Source organism: Muscardinus avellanarius (genome assembly GCF_963383645.1).
Source record: "Muscardinus avellanarius genome assembly, chromosome: 14".
Classification (NCBI taxonomy): domain Eukaryota; kingdom Metazoa; phylum Chordata; class Mammalia; order Rodentia; family Gliridae; genus Muscardinus; species Muscardinus avellanarius.
The window spans coordinates 80,598,054-80,624,720 of record NC_137800.1 but is presented as its reverse complement, the minus strand read 5'-3'; the positions used below and the strand labels follow the sequence as shown (position 1 = coordinate 80,624,720).

The following is a 26,667-nucleotide window of genomic DNA, read 5'->3' as shown; positions in this document are numbered from 1 at the left end:
AGTGATTGGTTTGCATTGTGCTGCACTATTTACTTGTTTTCCTTTGTCTTCATGTCCTGTCTGCTGCTGCTCAGGGCGCGCGGACCCCATACCTTCACGTGTCTGCGATGCAGGAGGGAGAGTACACGTTTCAGCTGGTGGTGACAGACTCCGCGAGACAGCAGTCCACGGCTGTGGTCACTGTGACCGTCCAGCCTGGTAGGTGAGAGGAAAATGAGATGTGGCCCAGAGGGCAGCAATGATAGCTGGGCTTCCCGTGTGTGCAGCGTGGTGGCAGCATCTCTAAACCTCAGCTGTCAGGAGGTCCCAGCTTGGGGCTGACACTGCTTATAAATATCTCTCTCTCTCTCTCTCTCTCTTTCTCTCTTGCGGTACTGGGGATGGAACCCAGGGGCATTCTACCTTTCAGCTACACCCCCAGCCCTATATTTTTGTTATTTTGAAACAGGGTCTCTCTGAGTTGAAAAGGTCCTCACTAAGTAGCTGAGACTATCCTTGAACCATGATCCTCCTGTCTCAGCCTCCCAAATGGTAGGAGTACAAGCATGTGCCACCACGCCCAGCTTAAACCATCTCTCTTTTGAGTTCTGAGTCTTGTCGTCGTCGTCTTCTTCTTCTTCTTCTTCTTCTTCTTCTTCTTCTTCTTCTTCTTCTTCTTCTGTGGTACTGGAGTTAAAACCCAGGGGCATTCTACCTCCAAGCTACACCCTCAGCCCTATTTCTTATTCTTTATTTTGAAACAGGGTCTCACTGAGTTGCCAAGGGCCTAAGTAGCTGAGGCTGTCCGCGAACCGTGATCCTCCTGTCTCAGCCTCCCAAATGCTGGGATTACAAGCATGCGCCACCACGCCCAGCTTTGAGCTTCATCTTGACCATGTCACTACGCCATAGTACAAAGGACAAAGTGAGCCCTGTGCTCAGCATCAGATGCCTCTTGATTGCATGCAGTCGCTCCCACACATGTCCCACTCGGCCACAGTGCACACCCGGGGATGGCGGGGATGGTGCTTCTCCTGTGTGGCCCGATACCCATCGCTCTGTGTGTTGTAGAGTCATGAAAGGGCCTTGTAAACGCGTGGCCATGTACATCTTGTGTCCTGAGGGCAGTGGGAGCCACAGGGCTAGGCTGAGGATGACAGTGGTCACAGCGAGGGCCGTGTGGGCAGCACAGCCCCAGGTTGACCGACCGTTCGACTTTGTATTTAAAAAAATGTTATCTAGCCAGGTGTGGTGGTGCACGCTTGTAATCCAGCATTTGGGAGGCTGAGATAGGAATGTGCAAGTTTGAAGCCAGCCTCAGCTACTTAGTGAGGCCCTTTGCAACTCATGGAGACCCTGTTTCAAAATAAAGAATTAAAAATAGGTCTGGGGATGTCTCTCAGAGGTAGAATGCTCCTGGATTTCATCCCCAGTACCATAAAAATTTTTAATCTATTTATATAAATAATACTCGGTGACTCTTTATATTTGGTTCTGGTTTTGTTTTGTTTTGTTTTTGGAGGTACTGGGGTTCCTGGAAGCCCTTCTACCTCCGGGCTACACTCCCAGACCTAGTTTATATTTTATTTGGAAACAGGGTCTCTTAAGCCAGCGTGGCTGGATTTGAACCTGCGCTATCCTCCTGTCTCCACCTCCCAAGCGCGGGGATTACAAGTGTGCGCCACCATGCCCGGCATTAAATTTTTTTTTTTTAAGAGAGAAATCTAGGGATTGCAGACTTCATGCAAAGAGATGCCCCTTTGTCTCATTTGTTCCTGCAACTCTAGAAGACAACAGGCCTCCCGTGGCCGTGGCCGGCCCCGACAAGGAGCTGGTGTTCCCCATGCACAGCGCCACCCTAGATGGAAGCCGCAGCAGCGATGACCATGCTATTGTTTTCTACCACTGGGAGTGTGTCAGGTAGGCGCCTCACATCAGCCGCGTGGGAGCTGACACCGCCGCTGGAGGCCTGCGGTGACATCTCTAACTTGCGCTCATCAGGCTTAAGCACCTTTCTAGAAACAACCAGGCAGCACTGACTGAAGAATGTGCCAAGTGGAGACAGGCAAGGTAGACAGTCACTGGCAGAGAAAGGGCCAGGGTAGATGGACAGACTATCCTGGTGTGAGGTGAGCTTCCTCTTAAAAGAGGTCCAGGGTCTATCTACACTGTGCCCGCCCTTCAGTGACTGTGGCCAACAGCAGTGTAGCTCATAAGGCGATACCCATATCACCTAGTGTTTTCTGAGCGCCATGTACTTAATCTTATTGGATCCTACATGCATTCTTTGTGTTTTCTTTTGTGGAACTGGGGATTGAATCCAAGGGTATTCTACCTCCTAACCCCACCACAGCCCTATTTTTTATTCTTTATTTTGAAACAGGGTTTCACTAGGTTGTGGAGGGCCTCATTAAATACCTGAGGCTGGCTGCAAACCTGTGATCCTCCTGTCTCAGCCTCCCGAGTACTGGGATTACAAGCCTGCGCCACCACTCCTAACTCGACATGAGTTCTTAGGTAAATACTAGCATCACATTCTAGAGTGAAGAACAAAGCCGAGGCTTGTAGAAACTGATAAGATGACATGGTCCAAGTGTGCCCAGATAGGAATAAGGAGGAGCTGGGGCTCAAGCCTTAGTCTTCCTAACTCCCAGCCACAATCTCAGTGGCTACAGTGTGACTGTCCCTTAGGAGGTCTAGTGTCTGGCTCATTCCCTCTTTCTCCATAGTCTAAAGATGGTAATAACCTACATTTATTCAAAGAAAATATGGTAGAAGTTTCTGAGGTTCCATTTTCCCAGAGCAGATCATTTTATTGAAAGCTCAATTAAAAAAAAACAAGTTAGGCATGGTGGTGCATATTTGTAATCCTAGTACTTGGGAGGCTGAGGCAGGAGGACCACAGGTTTGAGACCAGTCTCAACAACTTAGTGAGACTCTTAGTCACCTAGCAAGATCATGTTTTTTTTAAAAAACAAAAAAATTTAAAAAGAGCTGGTGGTGCAGTTGGAAGGTAGAATGCCCTTGGGTTGAATCTGTTACCACAAAACAACAAATATATTCTCTTCCATGGAGTCCAACAGGCTAGCTGAAGTAGGCTTTAGCTTTTGACTCTTACACTGAACTGGAAAAAAACAGCGAATCAAGAGTTATTTTAGAATTCTCCAGATGGTATGATTTGTAGCTGAAGAAGAACCATTTGAAGGGCACGGCTCTCACACCTGCCTGTCAAGACTCCTGTGCCTTCTTCTACTAAGCACGTCCTTGTTCTACAGAGGCCCCAGTGCAGTGGAGATGGACGGCACTGATAAGGCCGTAGCCACGGTGACTGGCCTCCAGGTGGGCACCTACCACTTCCGCCTGACAGTGAAAGACCAGCAGGGCCTGAGCAGCATGTCCACCCTCACGCTGGCAGTGAAGAAGGGTGAGTGCATGACCCGGGGCAGTCCTGGTCTCCCAGGACCCCAGGCAGGGCCGTGGTTACTTAGAGAAGTTGGTGGTTAAGGGAAGCACACCTTCCCTTCACGCCAGCGCTTTTCCAGCCCCCTCAGCAGGGAAGCGGCATTTCCTTGTGTGTGTGAAGCACACTTTCTAATAGCCTGGCCTCATTCTGGGACTATGGCGATTAAAGAGCCATGTGGCTGGGCGTGGGGGTGCACGCTTGTCATCCCCAAGCCTGGGAGGCTGAGACAGGAGGATCGCACAGGTTCAAAGCCAGCCTCAGCTACTTAGTGAGACCCTGTTTCCAAATAAAGTATAAAATAGGTCTGGGAGTATAGTCCAGAGGTAGAAAAGCCCCTGGGTTCCATCCCCAGTATCACACACACACACACACACACACACACACACACACACACACACAAAAAAGAAATAAAAAAGAGCCATGTGTACATGATGCTGTTTTGCTTTGCTTTTTCTGTTCCTTGGAAATTCAAGGGCACAAATGCCTTCAAGTTCTATGTAGTTTCTTAAGGTAGCATTCAGGGTCAAGCTGCTATAGTACTGTTCGGGTACTTGTCTCTTTGTCTGAGTTCCCGTTGCCTGTGAGCTGCTCAAAGTCCTCTACTTCAGACCTTTCTTTATCTTCTGTATGAATGGTGATACATTCATGGCGAATCACAAATGTTGGTTTGTTGAATGAATGAGTGAACGGATGATTGTGATGTTCAAGTGCAGAGGAGTAAAAAAAAGAAAAAGCATAACTGGTTGGAAAGATGCCCCTATAGCGTGGGAGAGGCCAGCACACAGGCCTGTGGGGAGGCTGCTGGAGCTGGAGGCAGAGGCCCAGTAACAAAGGGTTATATGTGTCATTGGTTATACAAAGGACTTTGTCCTCTGGGCAGTTAGCAGAGGCTGGAGCAGTTTTATCAGCATTTGAATATTTTATTGTAGACATTTTAAACACACATAAAAGTAGGGAAAATAGAATAGTCTTAACAGATCCTTGTATGCTAATCTTGTTGTATTTATCAATTTACAGTCTATTTTATTTTGATTGGAACATTCGAAAGAAAGCCCTAGCCGGGCGTGGTGGCGCACGCTTGTAATCCCCACGCTTGGGAGGCTGAGACAGGAGGATCACGCAGGTTCAAAGCCAGCCTGAGCTATTTAGTGAGCCTCTCAGCAACTTAGTGAGACCCTGTTTCCAAATAAAATATAAAAATGGGTCTGGGAGTATAGCCCGAAAGTAGAAAGCCTCTGGGTTCCACACCCAGTACCAACAAAAAAAAAAAAAAAAAAAAGAAAGCCCTAGCATCATGTCATTTTTTACTATAAGATTTGAATTTCTCAAAATATAACATGAGCCAGGCGTGGTGGTGCATGCTTGTAATCCCAGCATTCAGGAGATGGAGACCGGAGGATCCCAGTTTGTGGACAGCCTCAGCTACTTATCAAGGCCCTTTGCAACTCAGTGAGACCCTATTTCAAAAAATAAATAGACTAAAAAATAGGGCTGTGGGTGTAGCTTGGAGGTACAATGACCCTGGGTTCCATCCCCAGCACCACAAAAAAAAAAAGTATTAAAAAAAAAAAGATAACATGAGCTGGTATGTAACTCAGTGATAGAATACTTGCCTAGCATACACGGGCCCTGGCTTTGATCCCAGCAATAAAAATCAAAACATAACAGACAGACAAACAAACAAACAAAAAACAAATGAGCAGAGAAGCTGTTAACAGGGAGAATAGTTAGAAGGCATTTGTAATAGCCTGGACAAGAGATGACATGAGCCTCATTTAAGGCCCAAAAGGGAAAAAAAATGGGGAGGTGGGGGAGGGTAGGTTGAAAGACATCTGAGAACCTGAATTCTCAGGACTCAAGAACTTAGTGGTTTGGAGCGTAGGAAGATGGCACTACACCAAGAAACATGGCGCCATGGTAAAGAAGATGGCCTCATGGTGCTGTGGTCAGGAAGAATTCTGACTTCCACCTATGGGTGGGCGATGGCACGATCATGTGAAATTGTATTCATAGAAGAGCAGCAGTAAGTTTGGGGAATTCAATTCAGATTTGGGCGTATTGAATTTGTGACAGTCAGGTGTCTGAGCTAGGTGCTAGGGGACATCAGGACGGGGACTCGGAAGCATGCCAGCGCCAACCTCGAAGGAAGAGGCTGGCCTCCACTCTGGTCCTGGACCTACCAGGATCTAGGTATTATTTTTAATAGGACTTTGGACTATTGCTAATCTATTTCTATTTCTACCTATTGCTAGTCTATTTCTACTCATCCTAGTCTTCCCTATCCATAATGGAATTAAGCCTCCTTAACAACAGAGTGCCCTTCTCCTCAGTTCTCCTAAAGTGGTAAATAAAATGGCTTTTGTGTTTTGGGATGCTAGGAAGCAGACTCAGGGCCTCCAGTGTGCTGCCCAAATGCTTTACCGCTGAGCTGTGTTCCTAACCCGATGGGATGCAAAAGCTAGGAATGGTACCACTGCCTCTGTTCCTGTCTCTAGTGTCTTTTGTCAGGATAATAATGACTGGTGACCAATCAGATGGCAATGACCCCCTTGCACCCAACCTTGGCTCTTATTTTTCTATTGCTGTCTTATTTTTAAGGAGATGTTGAGCCCCAGAGCCGCAGCTGGACAAGCAAGATTTTCTTCCCAATAGGCTCATCTCCAAGCTGGAGCTGCGTCTTATTACGACCTTCGTAATAAGGTCCTATAATATGGCTCCTCTGTCCGGAGGGTGTTCTATCAGAAATGGATCTTATATCGCCTAATTTATATCTAATACCTTGTCAGAAGAGTAAGAATCAAGTTATTTTTTTCTTCTTCCCTTTCTTTCTTTTTCTTAAGCAGTTTGACAGTACTAGAAATCAAAATACTTTTTGAGGCCAGAAGAGGTAGATTAGTTAAAGGTGACCAGAGTATACTGTATTTCTATTTTTTGGCAGTGCCTTACTTGGGCTAGGCAAGAGCTCTACTACTGTGCTGTACCACAGCCCAGAGTATGTTTTAAATCAAAATACTTTCACTTTCTGGTCCTTGAACATAAGCAAGAGCACAATTTCTCTCTTTCAAGGAGATAAAAAAAAACATATTATTTTATATATTAGGAAACTTCTCAATATCCAGGCTGCCCCCTACTTCACATTTTTTATTCCACATGATAGCCAAAGCACAGAGGTTTAAGAACATTTATGTATTATGCTATAGGTATTCTAGGCAGGAAGTAATGCTTTTTAGATATTTTAAATCTGTATATCTGCAAGATGGAACAGTCATGGGTGTTTTATAACACACTTTCTATCACCAGCATTTTAAATTAATTTATTCGCTGTTGTTTTTGCTGTATTTGACTTAGAAAATAATAGTCCTCCCAGAGCCCGGGCTGGTGGCAGACATGTCCTTGTGCTTCCCAATAACTCCATTACTTTGGATGGTTCAAGGTCTACTGACGACCAAGGAATTGTGTCCTATTTGTGGATCCGGGATGGCCAGAGCCCAGCTGCTGGGGTGAGTACTTACCCAGAATTGTTCCTTAAACTGCGAGAGTAAGTCAGCTTCCGCTGCTACAGCAAAGTACCAGGACCCGAGTGGCTTAAACAACAGAAATCTCTTTTCTCACCGTTCTTGAGGGCGGGAAGTGGAGATCAAGTGCCGGCAGTTTAGTTTCTGGCGTGGTCTCTCCTCACTATGACCTCATGTGGCAAAGAGAGAGAGGGAGCTGGTCACAAGTCCTAGTATCTCTTCTTACCACACCAGATCAGCGCCCCACCATGACGACCTCTTAGTTTCCTTCTCACGGATCCTGTCTGAGGTACGATCATGTCACTGGTTGGGACTTCCGCCCATGAATTTTGAAGGTCGGTCCGTAGCAATGTCTCTTTTTTGACTGCGTCTCCCCAGTGAGGTGAGGTGCTCATACTTCTAGATCTGAAGGTTCTGCTGGAGGCTGTAACTGCTGGTAGACTTCAGCAAAACTGAAGTCCTTCCTGACTTCCCTGACTGGCCTTTGGGCTGGATGCAGAAGCCAAGTTGCCATGGGGGTCTTTCTACCCCTCAGTTTCCCTGTCCTTCTTGTCTTGGTCCAAGTAGATTCTTTCCTTTCCCTCATATTCTATTGGCTATGTTGGGAGGTCAGGGATTCTCTTTCCACAGATACAGAGAGGGACACATAGGGACAGAGGTAACTTGGCCATGGTTAACTACCTCATCCTTAATCAAACCAAACAAGTCCCAGAAGGCTCTTTTTTTCCATTAGATCCCTGAGGGTTTTTTTTTTTTTTGTACTGAATATTGAACCCAGAGCATTTGACCTTGGAAGTATACCCCCAGCTCTATTTTATTTTTTATTTTGAAGCAAGGTTTGCAAGGTCTCACTAAGTTACTAAGATTCTTAGGGCCTATTTGGGCATGGTGGCACATGCTTGTAATCTTAGTACTTGAGAGGCTGCGACAGGAAGGTTGCAGGTTCATGGCCAGCCTCAGCTACTTGGTGAGGACCTCTGCAACCTAGTGAGACCCTTTTTCAAATAAAAAATAAAAAATAGGGCTGGGGATATAGCTGAGAGGTAGAATGCCCTGGGTTCAGTCTTCAGTATTGAAAAAAAAAAGTTGCTAAGGGCCTCACAAAGTTGCTGCTAAAGCTGATCTCGAACCTGCAATCCTCTTGTCTCAGCCTCCCAAGGACTAGAATTACAGCCATGTACCATCATGCCCAGCTCAGTTGCTGAGCCTCTTAGGATATAAATTTAGATATACTTGCCTTCCTGCTATTGCAAAAGACTTGAAGTCTGCAGATGCAGTGTGGAAACTTCATGAATGCTTTATGCTTTCTAAAGCACTCCAGAGTTAATGCCGTTCAGCTAGAAGGTAGAGTGGCCTCCGAGTGTCACTATAATGAGTCCCTCTCCAGAACCCTTTCTTCTCATTGCCTTCCTTTCCCATCAGCGAGTTCAGAGCAGGGACCGGGAGATTCTTCTCTAATTCTTTGGACCTTTGAGGCTCACAGAATTGCAATGTTTCTCCCCAATCTCTTGGGTCATTTGAGGAGGTAATCATGATACAGTATTAGGGAACCCATGTTGAGAGTCTTACAAGATGTTGATGTTTGAAAATAACTCATGAGACCCACACTTTGCCCTTGGGGTCCTTGCCCTTATTTCAACAATCTATCCCTCTGTTGGAGGCCATTGATCATTTGGTCCTTCCTAGAAAGTGCTTGGTAAACTCAGCTCAGAAAATACTGTCTGAGCCGGGCGTGGTGGCGCACACTTGTAATCCCTGCACTTGGGAGGCTGAGACAGGAGGATCACACAGGTTCGAAGCCAGCCTCAGCTACTTAGTGAGGCTCTCAGCAACTTAGTGAGACCCTGTTTCCAAATAAAATAGAAAATAGGGCTGGGAGTATAGCCCAGAGGTAGAAAGCCCTGGGTTCCACCCCCAGTACCACCCAAAAAAAAAAAAATACTGTCTGATGACTTGGTGCCCCAGTGCTTTATGGGAAAGCGAGGCTAAGGCTGACACATAGCATCAGCTGACTGGCTTCATTTTGCCTCTGGCTCCCCCTCCCCCTCCCCCTTAAAGTCGTGGATATGTGAAAAGATGGGGAGGGCTAAGGCGTGGGATCAACAGAAGCTCTGGCACTGTGAGGTTGACTCTGGAGAAGTTGACAAGCCCCTGAACTGCTTTTCCCACAGGATGTCATTGATGGCTCTGACCGTGCTGTGGCCCTGCAGCTCACGAATCTGGTGGAAGGCGTCTACACCTTCCGCTTACAGGTCACTGATGGCCAGGGGGCCTCGGACACAGACACCGCCACTGTGGAGGTGCAGCCAGGTGTGTTGGCAGGATGGCAGCTGCTGGCTCTGCGCGGGTGCAGAGGTTGGGTTTCTGGCTGGCCTGGGCTCTCGGTGGGGCCACCTTAAGGATTTTCCTGCATCTCTTTGTAGGTTCCCAAACAGACCCAGCCTCATAACCCACTAAAAGGAGTTGTGTCTGGCAGCAAATTTTCTGTAACTTTTGTTTCCTCGCCAGAAGATAAAGACACTGTGTGTCGCGCACTCAACAGCTTCCATGCTGGGACTGTGGAGAGAGGGCAGCCCTGGGAGGCGGCCGTGCCAACCCCTGTGAGAGCCGAGCTGGCCAGGCCCAGGGCGCAGGGAGGCCGAATTCTCTTTCCAGTCCTGGGGATATGTGTGAAGTGCTGAAATCTCAGCCCAGAGGCTGATTAGGCACACTTGGCTATCTTCTAGGAAAAAGAATAATTAGATAATGAATAGAAAAAGTACTCCCAGATAAAGGCCTTTGTGATGTTTAGGAGAATTTAGCCTAAAAGTCAAATGTAGAAATGACACGAAGGTAATTTTAAGCTCCTGTACAGGCCTTGTTCTCTGTGCTGTCACGCCTACGACGCCACCTGGAATTCCCCTGTCTTCTCTCTGACAGACCCTAAGCGGGGAGGCCTGGTGGAGCTGATCCTGCAGGTGGGCGTGGGGCAGCTGACGGAGCAGCAGAAGGACACGCTGCTGAGGCAGCTGGCGGTGCTGCTGGATGTGCTGGACTCAGACATCAAGGTTCGAAAGATCCAGGCCCACTCGGATCTCAGGTATGGGCTGCACGCCCGGGAGAGGGGTTGGCCCTACATGGTCCCAGCCCAGAAAACTGTGCCCATCCCTCTGCCCACTCTATCTTGGCACACTCATTGGACTCACGTACCTTCTTTTTAGCTCAAAAGGCAGAGTAAGGACAGTGTCATTCGAGTCCTCCCCTCAAATCTCAGTGAAGGTTTACTGGTTGAGGATGTTCGGCCTGAGGAGTCAAGGAACATCCCAGGGAGGCCATCTCCAGTGCTGGTATTTTTAGAGGGTGTGCAAGTGGCCTGGATCCAAGAGAAGACAGCCCAGGGCCAGACGTCCTCCCTGACCCCCACTCATGGGGCGTCTCTCAGGGCGAAGGTCACCATTTGATATCTCCTGTATGAGGCTAAAACCCTGGTCTTTAATTCTTAGGAGATGTTTGCATTTAATTGAGCATCTATTTTTAAAATCTTATATAACCAGGGTAGGGTGGGAGGAGAGAGAAAGAGAATATGGAAATGAGAAATTACGGTAACTCTGCCAGCTAACATCAGGTTAGTTTTTTCCAGGGAACTGAATTTAGTTAGGAAAACGACCAATGAAAACACATTCTAATTCTAGTAATTATTATTGTGTGGTGCTGCGGATCTAACCCAGCCTTGTGCATGCCAGGCTAACACTCTATTACTGAGTTTCTCAACTCTGTTTTTTTATTGAACTCTTTTTATTTGGGTGGGGGATGGAGGTTCTGGGGATGGAACCCAGGGGCATCTGGGATTACAAGCTTGCGCCACCACATCCAGTTTATTGGCGCATGTTTGTAATCCCAGTACGTGGGAGCCTGAGACAAGAATCACAGGTTCAAGGCCAGTTCTCAGCAACTTAGCGAGACCCTGTTTCCAAATACAAAATAAAATAGGGTTGGGGGTGTAGCTTGGAAGTAGAATGCCCATTGGTTCAACCTCCACCACAAACCAACCAACCAACAAACAAACCACAAGCACACCAAAAGTAAAGTATATATTCTGTATTACTACTGACCTAAAATCTACAGACCAAAACACACCCGAAAGCTGTCATTTTGGGTAGTTGGGTCTGTTTGCATACTTACACGCTGCTCCTTTTCTCTGAAGGTCTGTTGGTCAGCTGTTCTTGGAGACTGAAGAGCCTTTACTTATGAGTAGAAACAGCTCCTTGGTCCACAGACACACCTGTGTGTTGCCAAGCCACGAAGCTGTAGCACCTTGCTTCATAGCCTCATGGGCCAGTTGGCCCCTTGGATGGGTCATTAGCTGCTGCCTGACTGTGAGGCTGTCCTCTGTCCTGTCTCCTCTGCAGCACCATGATTGTGTTTTACGTACAGAGCGGGCCACCTTTCAAGGTCCTCAGAGCTGCTGAAGTGGCCCGAGATCTGCACAGGCGGCTCTCGAGGGAGAAGGCTGACTTCCTGCTTTTCAAGGTCTTGAGGATCGACACAGCAGGTATGTACCGTACAGGAATATTCACAAGGAACCAGTCTCGCCAACATGGATATGTTTTGTAGGTACCGAAAGAGGAATGAAATGTGCACATTTTCACTCTGGCACCCACGGATGGCTTTGCATTTATTTTGCCAGTAGGTTTCCTGCAACACATAGTTGCCAACTTCTCTGTCTTAGAAGGAAGCTAGAGAACAGTAATAGTCATGGTCATTTTATTTTTTTTAAACATGGGTCTCACTGTGTTGTTCAGGTGTTCCTGAACCTTTGGGCTCAAGAGATCCTCCTGCCTGAGCCTATTAACCATGGGGATGATTCTCGATTCTAGAAAATTTAAGAGAGCTTGTAAGTGCCATCCTCTGGTACCTCAGTGCACCAAACTGCTTCAGAATCCCATGGTCCCTGACCTCATCCCATGAGTGATACCAATAAATAGTATGTTGATGTGGTCATGCCAACAAGAGAGAGTTACTGGGGCATGATAATGCTTGGACAGTAAAATTTAACTTATTTCAAGTCAGGCACAGTGGTATATATTTGTTATCCCAGCCACTTGGGAGGCTAAGGCAGGAGGATGGCAAGTTTGAGGCCAACTTGGGTAACTAAGCCAAAGCCTGCTCAAAATAATTAAAAAAAAATAATGTAGCTCGTTGATAGAGTACCCCTGAGTTCAATCCCCAGTACTAAGGAAAAAATTAATTTATTTCAGATACATGTTGACTTACAATTGACTTTTTCAGTTGTAATACAGAGTAACTTGATTTATAAAATTATGTTTTCTCTGGCTACAAAAGTAATACCAATTAATTTTAGGAAATTTGGACTATGCAGAAGGGCACAGAGAAGAAAATAATCCTTTAGATTATAGAATCCAAACTTCCCACTACCTAAAGATAACTTTATGAATATTCTAATGTATTACTTGCCATTTGTTCCATCTCTAGGAGCATGGAATATGATCAGGATGATTTTGGTATCTATTTTTGTTGTTGCTATTAATATTGGAGGTGGAACTCAGGAATATTCTATCTCTAAGCTGTACCCTCAGCCCTATTTTATTTTATTTTTTAATTTTGAAACAGGCTCTCATCTCACTAAGTTGCGAGAGCCTCACTAAGTTGCTGAGGCTGGCCTTGACCTTGTGATCCTCCTGCCTCATCCTCCCAAGGACTGGAATTATAGGCATGTGCCACCATGCCTGGCTGAGTACCTATTTTTAATGAACGTTTAAAATGTCAAATCGTATTACCATAATTTTTTCAATATTTTTTAAAATTTCTCTTTAGCCAGGCATGGTGGCGCACGCTTGTAATCCCAGTGCTTGGGAGGCTAAGACAGGAGAATCGCGCAGGTTTGAAACCAGCTTCCGCTGACTTTAGAGACCCTGTTTCCAAATAAATAATATAAAATAGGTCTGGGAGTATAGCCTGGAGGTAGAAGGCCCCTGGGTTCCATCTCCAGTGCCACCAAAAAAAAAAAATTCTCAGCCGGGCGTGGTGGCGCACGCTTGTAATTCCCGCGCTTGGGAGGCTGAGACAGGAGGATCGCGCAGGTTCGAAGCCAGCCGCGCGCACTGGCTTAGGAGACCCTGTTTCCAAATTAAAAAATGTAAAAATAGGTCTGGGAGTGTAGCCCGGAGGTAGAAGGCTTCCAGGAACCCCAGTACCACCAAAAAAAAAAAAAAAAAAAAAATTCTCTTTAAAGAGATGTTTACCGCTACATGATACTCTTCTCTGAATTGATTCCATAATTATGCAAAGCCAATTCATGGACTTCAAGACCGATTTTAAATAATATTAAAATATATACATATCTTTGTGCAATTTTTCTAATTATTCCTTTTGGATATATTCTTAGAATTCATTTTCTTGGGCCAGGGGTGCTTCAATTTTGCTGCATTTTGAGACTTTTGCTATATGCCATGGATTGCTTTTTTCTGCCGCTGGATTCCTGATGAGATTGTCTATGAAGGGAATCTAGTCTAGAACCATCCCCCTTAGACATCCTCAGTCCAACAGCATGCGTCTCTTCAGGGCCTGTGCTACGATGGATACAAGAGAACTGGAAACCAGGGACCCCTTCCTCTGGGTAACCTGGGCCCCTCACCCGTTTTGCAGGTTGCCTTCTCAAATGCTCCGGCCATGGTCACTGTGACCCCATCACAAAGCGCTGTGTTTGCTCCCAGTTGTGGATGGAGAACCTTATACAGCGTTATGTCCGGGACGGGGAGAGCAACTGCGGTGAGTTCTGGTGTTGGGGAGCCTGAAGGTGGCCTGCTCTCAGTATCAGAAACCTGCCCTGCTTAGCAGCTGCAGACGTCTAGCCCCTTTCTCATCTGGGGCCATGTGGAGCACCTCGCTGCTACTGAGTCACAGTCCTCCTTGCAGTCCACCTCTGGGGATGTTAAGGCTTAGATACAACTCTCTCCAAAGAGGAAGTTCGCTCAGGCAGAGATTTGCTAATCACTGGGGCCTTTCTAAGGAGGGGCTGCTTTGGACCACAGGCCACATTCCAGAATGCAGCTGGAGTACAGGCTCCGGTGGCTTCTTGTGCTGTGTCCCTTGGTGTGGACCAGACAGGATGGAGATCCAGCCTGCCCTCCCAGGTTGTCTTCCAGGCAGGCACCCCACAGGCCAGACTGGTGCCCTTAGGTTTCCTCCAGGGAGAGAGCTGTGTTCTAATGCCCATCTGCTTCTAAGAATAAACCTGTTTTCTTGGGGACCTGGGTGAGTATGACTGCAGATTGCAGAAAGAATGGTAAGAAAGCCGGGCGTGGTGGCGCACGCCTGTAATCCCACCATTCGGGAGGCTGAGACAGGAGGATCGCGGTTCGCAGACGGCCTCAACTACTTAGGCCCTCTGCAACTCAGTGAGACCCAGTTTCAAAATAAAGAATAAAAAAAAATAGGGCAGGGGGTGTAGCTCGGAGGTCGAATGCGCCTGGGTTCCACCCCCAGACCCGAAAAAGAAAAAGAAAAAGAAAAAGAAGAAAAGAATGGTAAAAGCTGACTGCCAAGCCAGCTTCCTGCTTGGTGCTACTGTTAGAAGGTTAGGGGACAACCAGCTGAGGGCGGCCACTCCTCCAAGGAGATTATATAACAATGGAATTCACTTAGGGCTCTAAGCCCAAAGCATCTTTGCTCCCTTGACTTCTGTTCCTGAATTGAGGTTGCAAAGCTCTCCGTGTTGGATTTCTTCCAGGACATGGGGAGAGTGAAGCTCAGGTGGCTTTTGAATTGCTCTCTGGCTCCGAAAAGTGTTTGTAGGTCATAGGTGTCTCCATGCCAAATGGAGGCTTTATTTACTTTATTAGAACCAAGTCAGAATTTTGGCAGAAGCGGGGGTGGCAGAGCTCTTATCCTGGGGTTCTGGAAGGAATATTTTGATGTGCCATACATGCATAGATGAAAGTTATTACTAGTTAAGTGATTAACTTGAGTTGTTTTAGAGTATTCTGTTCTGAAGTCAGCATGAAATATATGTTCTGTGAGGTCCTTGAACCAAATGGACTAAAACAGGGCAGTTTTAGGTTGTTCTTAATTCGTTTGTATTTTGCCTTGGTGTGCTCTGCCGCCTGTCCACAAGGAGATACTGCCTCCACAGGGGCCTTGGGAATCATTGTGTGTCATGAAAACAGTGTGGTTTTGTAGAGGGGGTAACCCTGCGCTGCTCTCATTCTCCAGAGTGGAGCGTGTTCTACGTGATGGTGCTGGCTTTTGCTCTCATAGCGCTTACAGGAGGCGTGACGTGGCTGTGCGTCAGCTGCTGCCAGAGGTACGTGGTGTGCTAGATTATTATGTGAAACCAAGACATTCGGTGTCACGTGACAGCTTCTGTGTCGTCTCCTTGGGCTTTGTTAAGCTGCATGGCTCTGACAGCCACTTTTTCATGAAAACCAATGAGATATTAAGAGCTCTTTCCAATGCATATCCCACCATAAGGCACGGGCACCTGAAAAAACAGATCCACCCTAGAGGTGGCTTTTCCTTGTTTCTAGGAGGGCCAACTCACTCTCTTTCTTCCCTTCCTTCCTTCCTTCCTTCCTTTCTTCCTTCCCTTCTTTCTTTCATGCTGGGGATTGAACCCAGGGGCATTCTATCTCCGAGCTACACACCGCAGTCCAGTTTTTTATTCTTTATTTTGAGACAGGTTCTCACTAAGTTGCAGAGGGCTTCACTAAGTAGCTGAGGCTGGCTGCGAACCTGTGATCCTCTTGTCTCAGCCTCCCAAGTACTGGGATTACAAGCATGCACCACCATTCCTGGCAGAAGGGCCAGCAATTTTACATTGAGTCTAATCTTACTCTCTGGGAGCCTCAGGTATCAGTGGAGAAAGAAGTTCTAGAAGCATCCTGGTTTAGACTTTTAGTTTTTAATTATACAAAGCAACAATCTGATTTATCTGCATCCTTTATCTTTGTTATTGTTATTATCATTATTGGCACTGGGGATTGAACCCCAGGGCATTCTGCCTCTGAGCTGCACCCCTGGCCCTATTTTATTTTGAAACAGGGTTTTGCTAAGTTGCTGGGTCTGGCTTTGAACCTGCTATCCTCTTGTCTCAACCTCTCAAGTACAGGGATAACAGGCATGTGCCACCATGGGAGGCATATCTGAATCATTTTTAATAAATTTGAAACTTTGACAGAGGCAATAATATCACCAAAGAGGATTATGTGTTAGGTTTCTCCTCTCTTTTTGGTGTTTTTGACCTCTGAGAGGCCCCTTGTGGCACGTAGTCTGGATCTTCCAGCACTTCTAGCTGAGCCCCCCATGAGTGGATGTCTTAAGCAGGAAATCCAGGCCCTTAGAAGGGAGCAGCAGGCCCATACTTCTGTTTGAGACACCAAATGCTCTGCAAAGATGTCATAAAAAATATGTGTACTAGCCGGGCGTGGTGGCGCATGCTTGTAATCCCCACACTTGGGAGGCAGAGACAGGAGGATCACGCAGGTTCGAAGCCAGCCGCGCTGGCTAAAGAGACCCTGTTTCCAAATAAAAATATAAAAATAGGTCTAGGAGTGTAGCCTGGAGGTAGAAGGGCTTCCAGGAACCCCAGTACCACCAATATATATATATATATAATGTGTGTGTACTATAATTAATAGTTATTTTTTCAGAAATCAGTTTAATGGTGATTATGTATACAGAACTCAGTTTTAATGGTGATTGCATTTACAGCAGTAAGCCAGGCACAGGCCCTTAGAAAGAAACTCAGATCCAGTAAGCTTCCCCAGACCAGAACCATGTAGAATATGGGACCAGCCCAGTTTTCATGTGTTATGGAAAAAAATGAAAAGCTGGCTGTTGCTAAATAATCATGGGAGCCAGGCATAGTGATGCACGCCTTGGAATCCCAGTACTTGGGAGGCTGAGGCAGGAGGATCACAGGTTCGCAGACAGCATCAGCAACTTTGTGAGGCCCTCTGCAACTTAGTGAGACCCTGTTTCAAAATAAAAAATAAGCCGGGCATGGTGGTGCACCCTTGTAATCCCAGCGCTTGGGAGGCTGAGAAAGGAGGATCACACAGGTTCGAAGCCAGCCTCAGCTACTTAGTGAGGCTCTCAGCAACTTAGTGAGACCTTGTTCTCAAATAAAATATAAATTAGGTCTGGGAGTATAGCCCAGAGGTAGAAAAGCCCCTGGGTTCCACCCTCAATACCACAATAATAATAATAATAATAATGATAATAATAATTAATAAATAAATAAAATAAGGCTGGGGATGTAGCTCAGAGGCAGAATACCCCCGGGTTCAGTCCCCAGTAACACACACACACACACACACACACACACACACACACACACACAACAGGAGTCATGGCTGTTCACACCCAGATGTGTTTGTCCAACGGGCATTTCTGCCAGCTGTTTCTGCACAGTGCACTCACCCTGCTGCACTATCGCTGGCCTTGCACGTTTCCCATCCATAAAACGTTATGGTGCCCACTACTGCACGCTACAGGCAAAGCATTTCCCAGAGCGTCTTCTAAGTATTCTAAATCCCGGATCCCAGTGACCATTCTGAGAATCCCAGCTGAGCTTTTCATCGTTACTTTCAGACAAAAGAGAACTAAAATAAGGAAGAAAACAAAGTACACCATCCTGGACAACATGGATGAGCAGGAGAGACTGGAGCTGAGGCCCAAGTACGGTAAGGCAGCCTCCAGGCGGTGCCCTGGTGCCTTCAGGTGCCCGTCTCCATGCTGGGCTTCGGAAGAGCGCCGGCCTGACCGGAGTCAGCTCTTGGATTAGGAGGGAGGAGTGGGGCTGGGAATCTGTGACCAAAACAACCTCATCGGTCCTGGGGATCTGCTAACTGGGGGCAGCAGTTGCCTGAGACACTTAGTGGCATTTTGGTGAAGAATTAACAGACGAGGGATATGGAATGTCCATCATCGGCTGACCCCTGGGCAGAGGCTGCTGTTCCCTTGGGGTGTCAGCGTGCCACAGACCCATGGGGTAGATGCTTTGCTTTCTCCCAATTTAATAGATGAGGAGAACGAAGGCCCAGACAGGTTAGGAATCTTGCCCAGGGTCACACAGCTCGTAAGTAACAGATTTGAGGCTCAAGCTCAGGCGTGACACCAAGGCTCCTGTTCCTGTTCACGGGAACCCAAATGGCCTGCCGTGTTGTGGGAATTATTTTGAAAGTGCCAGGGCACGGGTGAATGCCCCTCCCATCTCCCACGGCCAGAACAGGAGCTGAGGGTAGAAATGGGCTTCTCTGAAATGCTGTGCCTCCCCCTAGGTATCAAGCACCGAAGCACAGAGCACAACTCCAGCCTGATGGTGTCCGAGTCTGAGTTTGACAGTGACCAGGACACAATCTTCAGCCAAGAAAGGATGGAGGGAGGGCACCCCAAGATGCCCATGAGTGGCCCCATCAGAAATGGGGCTTCCTTCAGTTACTGCTCAAAGGACAGATGAGGGAGCAGCTGTGGACTGGACATTCGTCCCCATGAAGGAAAAGGCCTAGTTCCTTGGGACTTTTAAGACGCAAAATATTGCTTTTATAACTGGGAAGCTCATTCATAGGAATAAAGGCTGAGTAAAACTTCTTAGGTACATACTTAAGAGAGTTTTGTGTTTTCATAGCTGGCACTATACTGTACTGCTTATGGCAAGGGGAAGGGTAACACCTGTGTCTATCTGTGGAACCTCAGGGAAGGTGAGTTAAACAAGGATCTCAGGAAGGCTGATTTCTCTCTCAACAGTTGCAGTTGCCTTTAAGGGCAGCTGTGCAGATGTGGTTTCTCTCAGAGGGCCTGCAGAGTCAACGGCCACATGTATTAGAGTCTGTCTAAGATGTATGCACTGTCTCTGTGCGGCAGGATTTCTGTGCTGAGCAGAGAGAAGCCCACAGAGAGCGTCCTTTTATCTCCCTTGCTGTGGACACCTATGTTCCTGCTGTCTACACAACAGTTCTAGGAAGTTGAAGAGCTAAGGAAAAGCTGTATTTTAAGAAAGGGAGAAAGGTTTCATGACTTGGAGACTGAATGCTGAAGGTAGCATTTGATGCTATCTTTTCTTTGACTAAGAAAAACAAAGTATACAGGGCCCCTTTTAGCCCTATTTGGCCACAACTAAATTATTAATTTACTGGACATCTATTGACTATGGACTATAAGTTGTGCATTTGGACTGCCAGAGGCAAGATTAATGACTCAGCTACTGTGCGTGTGTATTCTAACTCTAAAACACAGCCAGTCTTCATGAAGACGGTGTGGTCCTGACATTCTGGATGCTCCAGGTACTTTCCATGATAATAACTGGACTTAGTCATATCCACTTCATATGTTTTTTTTAAAAAAAAAACAAGATTTATTAAACAGATTTCCTATCAAATAAGTCCTATTTTCAACTAATGGGGAAAAATTAAACCATTTCCTCCCACAATTACCTGGAGTTGCCTGTGGGCCAACACATTGCCCTTGGCTTTCTTTGTGGGAAGAGTAGGAGATGGGGAAGCCGTGTTGTGGCATCGAGTGGGACGCACCTGGACGCATCCTGTTACCCAGGTTCTTGCACCCCGTGAGGCAGCGAGGGCTGTTCTACTGACTTAGGATCAGTAGGAGACTAGAGAAAGTGCTTCAAGAACAGGAAGAGTTGAGGTGCTTTGTCGTCTCGAGAAACATTATCCTTTGGGACCATCTTGTTTTTAATTACAGTCATTCCCCTTACCTGAGGGGGCTACATGCCGAGATGCCCCGAACTGCACTTAGGACCAAACACTTCTGGAATTTTCCATTCTATAGTTCTTGATTGCAGTTGACCATAGGTAATAGAATTCTCAGAACGTGAAACCATGGGTAAGAGGGGACCAGTGTATTGTGGCTAGATTCATTCTTAGCCTAGCTCTCAGCAACCTTGGCATTTTTTTTTCTTTCCTTATTAAGCAGGGAACCTTCACCTTTTTGCTTAATGGAAGCACTTTATGGCTTTTGTTTGACATATCTTAATTGTGAGCATCACCACTCTTATGCTTTGGGCCATTAAAATGAGGGTTACTCGAACACATGCACTGCAGCACTTGTGACAGTCAGTCTGATAATTGAGTCAGCCACTACAGAGTAACTTATGGGCAGGTAGCATCTACAGGGTAGATGCAATGGACAAAGGGATGATTTGCTTCCCAGGCTGGATTGAAGTGGGACAGGGTGAGATTTCATATGCTACACGAAACAACACGTGATTTAAAAACTTATGAATCTCTTCTGGAATTTTCCGTTCAATATTTCCTGATTGCGGTTGACCATAAGTAACAGAATCTCAGAAAGTGAAGCCATGGGGAAGAGGAGGCCAATGTGTTATACTTCCCCAGGGAATGGTAGAACTAAATGTGTAGAAGTGTAATTTTATTTTTAAAATCATTTCTTATGCCTATATTTCTGTATAACTAGCCAGTTCACTACTGTGTATAGTGTTAGAAGGAAAATGTGATGCTTTTTATACCAATATTTAGCTTCAGAAGCTTAGATTCTGCCCTGCCCAGAGACTGAGATTATGTTGTTTTTGTGCACAGCTGAAAATTTCTGGCACAGAAGACAGCAGTTCAGTGTGAAGTCACAGAGCATAATTAATTCTGAGGAAGGGAGTGGATACTTACTGCACTTTGTGTAATAGATGGGCTTCACATACTCAGCTGATACTTATTCTCAACCTTGGAAAGGAGATATTACTGTTGCCATATTGCAGATAACCCCCTAAAGGCCCCGAGAGGTTAATTCAAGTGTCCTGCCCAAGGTCACAGTCAGTAAGCGGTGGCTCTGGGGATGCGAAGTTCTGCTTTCCTCTCTACTAAGAGTCCCTGCCCCGACTGCTGGAGCCCACATTCGGGTGGACCTTTTGGACCTCCTGAACACTCTCTTCTGAGGTTTAAAAGGAAGCTTTTCTAAAGTATCTGAGGGCAACAGACAAAGGGAGAGATTGCCTGCTTGCCCTCTCGGCCACTCTCTCTCTGGGTTTGCGGTCTGCTATCTGGCCCTCCTCATCTGTCCTCGGCCGTCTCAGCCTGGCCTCCTCCATCCTTCTCCACAAAGGAATCTGGAACCTATGGTGAATTAAAACTAAACATCAGCCGGGCGTGGTGGCGCACGCTTGTAATCCCCGCGCTTGGGAGGCAGAGACAGGAGGATCGCGCAGGTTCGAAGCTAGCCGCGTGCGCTGGCTTAGGAGACCCTGTTTCCAAATAAAAATGTAAAAATAGGTCTGGGAGTGTAGCCCGGAGATAGAAGGGCTTCCAGGAACCCCAGTACCACCAAAAAAAAAAAAAAAAAAAAACCAAACAAAAAAAACCTAAACATCACAAGCCGGGCATGATGGCTCATGCCTATCATCCCAGTACTTAGGAGGCCGAGACAGGAAGACTGCAGGTTTGAAAATAGCCCCAGCAATACAGCAAGACTCTCAGCAACCTAGTGAGACCCTATTTCTAAACAAAAAAATTAAAAAGGACTGGGGGTGTAGCTCAGAGGTAGAATGCCCCTGAGGTCAGTCTCTGGTACCACAAAACCACACCAAACCAAAACTAAAGAAACCATCACAGTAGTGATCAGAAAGCGGGTCCTCTCTGGTTATACCACTCCCCATCCGAGGACCAGAGAGAGCAGGGGTGGGCCGACCCCCAGCACTCTCTGAAATAAAACACTCTAAGAGCTTTGGATTAAACAGAGAAAAATAGGTCTCTCGCATATGGGACCGGCCTTTGTAGGGCTTCCAGGATAACAAGCACTATTAGTTGCTAGTTTAAATTGGATGAAACAGAGGGGCCAGGGATGTGGCTCGGTGGCAGAGCACTTGTTTAGTGTGTGTGAGACCCTGAGTTCCATTCCCAGTACCATGCAAAACAAAAACAAATCCTAGATTCAGTGGAAAAGGATTCAATCCCACGGCACAACAGGTTAAGCGTGCTTATGAGAATCTGCTTGAACATGCAATGCGGCATGGAAACTTTCCATCAGTGTGCCAACAATGCCAACTTGAGACCAGAAGGGGCAGGATTATTCTTTCTGTATGTGACCAAGCTATCATGGGCTCTGTGTTAAGTCTTGGCTTTATTTTGTTCAAAATGTATTACACTTTCTGTTGGCAAGTGTCATTTCTAATGTAATGTTATTAAATATATGTACTAATGTAAATACAATTGTCTACATTTTCTGTAATGCTTATTTATTTATTTATTTATATTTATTGCGGTACTGGGGATGGAACCCAGGGACATTCTACTTCCAAGCTACACCCCTAGCCTTATTTGTTATTCTTTATTTTTGAAACAAGGTCTCACTAAATAGCCGAGGCTTTCCGTGAACTGCAATCCTCCAGTCTCAGCCTCCTGAATGCTGGGATTACAAGCGTGCGCCACCACACCTAACTGCAATGCTTATTTTTAGGAGAAAAAATGTTTTCTTTATGTTTCCGTGTAGAGGGATTTCTTCTGAGTGATGGTCCAGCTCTCTTTTGTACTCCCTGTGAGCCAAAAACATGGGCTTTCTGTTTTCAGACCACTCAAAACAAATACCCCAATTATTTTATATTACTTGAAGTATTTGAAATTTAAATGTGCCCACAAAGAATGTATTATTGGAACACATCCACATTGATTCATTTACCTATCACCTGTGACTATTCTAGGTTATGACAAAGTTAAGACGTTTTTTCATTCTTTCTTGTTTTTGTACTGGGGATGAACCCAGGGTCATTTTGCCTCTGAGATATACCCCCCACCCTTTTATTTTATTGTTTTGTTTTGAAACAGGCACTCACTAAGTTACAGAGAGTCTTGCTAAATTGCTGAGCTGACCTGGAATCTGCGATCCTCCTGTTTCAGCCTCCCAAGGACTGGGATTACAGGTGTGTACCACCATGCTCTACTGAATTAGAAATGTCTAAAACATTTACTATCTGGCCGGGTGTGGTGGCGCACGCTTGTAATCCCCGCGCTTGGGAGGCTGAGACAGAAGGATCGCACAGGCTACTGAGTGAGGCTCTCAGCAAATTAGTGAGACCCTCTTTCCAAATAAAGTATAAAAAATAGGTCTTGGAGTATAGCCCGGAGGTAGAAAGCCCCTGGGTTCCACCCCCAGTACCACAAAACAAAAAACAAACAAACAAAAAAAAAACATTTACTATCCGGCTCTTTATTGGAAAAATAAATAAATAAAAGTTCTGAAGCCTTGAAGAACTGCCCACCTTCTTCCTCCCTGTGGCAGTAGGCTGTGGAGGTGCAGAGCTGCTCAGCTCTGCCTGATCTCCCTCCTCTAGAGGCCTCTCTGCGGCTGACCAGCGGTCTGCCCCTCTCAGTGAGCACCGACTGTGTGGTGCTGCTGCTGCTAAGGGGGTGATTAGACTCAAGAGACTGCACTTTAACGACATCCCCTAACCTACCTTTGATCAGGAATACAGCTGACTCTAAATACACAGTGCATCAGGGTTCGGTTCACTTACAATAAACTGCATATATTTAGAGTGTAGTTTCAGTGTTGATGGGTGTGCATCCCTGTGGACCATATCCTCATCAGAGCAGATATAGCGAATCCAGAAGCTCCTCCTGCTCTTTGCAGTTCCTCCTTCCCTTGGCAATTGTTTTCAATTACCTTGAATTTTCTAGCGCTTCCTATACAGCTGTACTGTATGCATTCATTTTTTGCAGCTTTATCCACCAAGGACTTCTCTCCTTTCAAGCGGTTTGACCCATGTATTGGCAATGTTGGTGATGTTAAATACGCGCTGAGTCAAAGCTGCTTGCCATGGGAGCTGGGTGTAGCTGGGTAAACTAATTAAACTGTGCCCTAGGTTGCTGTCAGACCTGCTAAGAGTCCTGCACTAGTTCACTGAGAGACCAAACTGTGCTTTCTAAAAGTAACCGAACCAGATCTTTATAACCAACAATGGTGACTTTCCATTATGGTTTGGATTTATTTAAGATAAATGTGGCCAGGCATGGTGGCATGCTTGTAATCCCAGTACTTGGGAGGCAGAGACAGGAGGATCGCAGGTTCATGGCTAGCCTCAGCTACTGAGTGAGGCCCTCTACAACTTAGTGAGACCTTGTTTCAAAATAAAGAATAAAAAATAGGGCTGGGGGGTGTAGCTCAGAGGTAGAATGCCCCTAGGTTTTAGCTCCAGTACCGAAAAAATAAAATAAAATAAATAAATGCTCCCCAAAGGCCAGGTGTTAAGAGTTTGGTCTTAGTTTCTACCACCTTCCTCAGCATTCCTGGGAGGTAGTGGAACCTTTAAGAGGTGGGGCCTCGTGAGAGGAGGTCATTGGGGCCTGCCTGGAAGAGGAAACTGGACCCCACTCCTTTCGCTGTCTTTCTTGTGAGGTGAACACCTTTTCCCGCCTTCCCCTTCCACCATGGCTAGCTGCCTAGTTATAGACCCCAGTGCAACGGGGCCAAGCGAACGTGGACCCAAACCTCTGAAACCGTGAGTCAAAATAAGTCCTCCCTCCAGCCGGGCATGGCAGCACACATCTATAATCCCAGGACTTGGGAGGCTGAGGCAGGAAGATCACAGGTTCGAGGACAGCCTCTACAAGTAGTGAGACTCATCAACCTAGTGAGACCCTGTTTCCAAATTAAAAAAATAAAAAAAATAGGGCTGGAGCATGTAGCTTAGAGATAGAATGCCCCTGGGTTCAATCCCCAGTCTGTCTGTCTGTCTGTCTCTCTCTCTCTCTATGCATACACACACACACACTCACTCACTGAAGTTCTAACCCCAGAACGTGGTCGCATCTGGAGTCAAGGCCTTTGAGGAGGCCACAAGGTTAAAATGAGGCCCTTGGGTGGGTCCTAATCCTATCTTACTGGTGTCATAAGAGGAGACTGGGCCCAACAGAGAGGCTGGGGCACACACAGAGGAACACACAGGAAGGATGTGCCCATCTGTAAGCCCAGGAGGTGCGACATTCAGAGGTGATCAGAGTTCTGGCCTCCTGAATGGACCCGAATCTGCTCCTGCCATGAACAGCTCATTTGGATGCAGAGCCACTGTGGAGAAACCTCTTGCCATGGCAGGCCCTGCACCTCCAGGGACTCTGCCAGCAACGCCATGGCCCCTGACCTTCATCCAGACCATGAGCCCCAGATAAACTCATCTTCATAAGATACCCAATCCATGGCACTGTGCTATTTAGCAACAGAAAATGGACCAAAACAACACAGTGATTATATTGGTATCTTAAGGATTCTTTGCATTTTTCTGTACCCCAAACAAAACCCTTGAAAAAAGTGGTTAATGTTGGAGTGTGTAGAAGACAGGGTAGTGAATTTGAGGCAGCTGAGCACACCCCTTCGGATACAGCCACACCTGCGTATCAGTGAATCCTCAGCTGAGTTCTCCATCTACTGAGCACCAGACAGGGGCTGGGTACTCCTTTAGGCACGGGGTGCAAAATGTCACATTCTAGCTCCCAGCCCAAGGCACTGCTGATTAGCTCTCTGGTGAGAAACACTATTTACTCACATCTGAACTGGTCTAATACTATCCAGTAAAAATTCACTGATGATCTGGTAGGACCAAAACCACAACAAGATACCTTAATGCAAGAGTCGGACACTATGTTGACTCAACCTTTATTAATTACACATCATGACTGTTGACTAGAGATTGATACACACGCTGTCAAAACTACAAAAATGAGTTATGTGCATGTGTTAAAAAGGCAAAGTATATATTTCTCACTATATTTATTCCCATGTTTTTCTATCACAAAGTATAGCATGAAACAATCACAGTATAAGTATTATTCAAGTAAAATGCTATTTAAAATAGCTGCACGTAGGTAATTAAAACACTGCGATCTAGCCTTCAGAGGAAAAAAAAAAAAGTTTGTATGCACAATTTCAAGTTCCTAGTGTCAGTTCACAATAAAATAGGTTTGCTTACTTTGTGCTTCTGATTTTTACTCAATCTCTACAAAAAATAAAGGCAAGCCTGGGAAGAAGAAACAAGCAGTTGACATGAAGTCATATTTAAGAGCCCCACAAGGGGATGAAGAGAGAGATAGATGATATAGACCAGCTCTTTAAAAGGGATCCCGGCATCGCTGGAGGAAATAAGTTGAAAACAGTATTTTCAAGCCAACAGACTCTTGTTATCTGGGTAATTTTATCTGAGTCACAAGCTGATGGTTGCAAGTTCCTGCTGAGAATTCGCAGGTGTACAGAAGGTTTTTGACAGGGTGATACAATGCCTCACACCTGCCTGCGAGGCCATGTATTCCCTCTTAGGCTAGATCAGGGGTTGGCAAACTTTATCTTTAAGGAGCTGAACAGGAAATATTTTAGACTTTTGTAAGCCTTTCTGTTTTATCGTGTCACAAATGAATGGATGAAGGTATGTTCTGATATATTTTTATTTATGGACCCTGAAATCTAAATTTCACATAATTTTCATGAGTTATAAATTACTGTTCTTCTGATCTCTTTCCCCCTCACCCCAACCCTTTGAAAATAGAAAAAATGCTTAACTCATGATGGTATAAAAAGAGGCAAGTCAGATAATGCTGGTAGACTGTGGTTTGCCAACCCCTCTTTCCTATTTCACGCTGAAAAATTATATGTGTGTGTGTGTGTGTAATATATATAATCAATTACATATGGTTACCTTATTGAAAAGTTTAAAAAAGAAAGTTCATTTAAAATCACTTCTAGATGGGCATGGTGGCTCAAGCC

At 46.0% G+C, this 26,667-nt stretch overlaps 1 protein-coding gene across 4 annotated transcripts in view; it reads left to right on the top strand.

Annotated features, from left to right (window-relative positions):
* KIAA0319 overlaps positions 1-18,415 on the top strand; it is a gene marked incomplete at both ends in the record, with an annotated part of 48,482 nt that extends 30,067 nt beyond the window's left edge. For 2 of the 4 annotated variants that reach the window (XM_080710461.1, XM_080710460.1), the window contains 11 exons: positions 75-198; positions 1,767-1,899; positions 3,255-3,403; positions 6,791-6,942; positions 9,129-9,267; positions 9,877-10,036; positions 11,346-11,488; positions 13,603-13,725; positions 15,169-15,259; positions 17,548-17,639; positions 18,237-18,415. In XM_080710461.1, the coding sequence (XP_080566587.1) occupies positions 75-198; positions 1,767-1,899; positions 3,255-3,403; positions 6,791-6,942; positions 9,129-9,267; positions 9,877-10,036; positions 11,346-11,488; positions 13,603-13,725; positions 15,169-15,259; positions 17,548-17,639; positions 18,237-18,415 (1,485 nt within the window). Of the gene's footprint in view, positions 1-74; positions 199-1,766; positions 1,900-3,254; positions 3,404-6,790; positions 6,943-9,128; positions 9,268-9,876; positions 10,037-11,345; positions 11,489-13,602; positions 13,726-15,168; positions 15,260-17,547; positions 17,640-18,236 lie in introns of those variants that run through there. The other 2 variants (XM_080710462.1, XM_080710463.1) reach the window with 2 other exon arrangements.
* Positions 18,416-26,667: the final 8,252 nt, after the last annotated feature.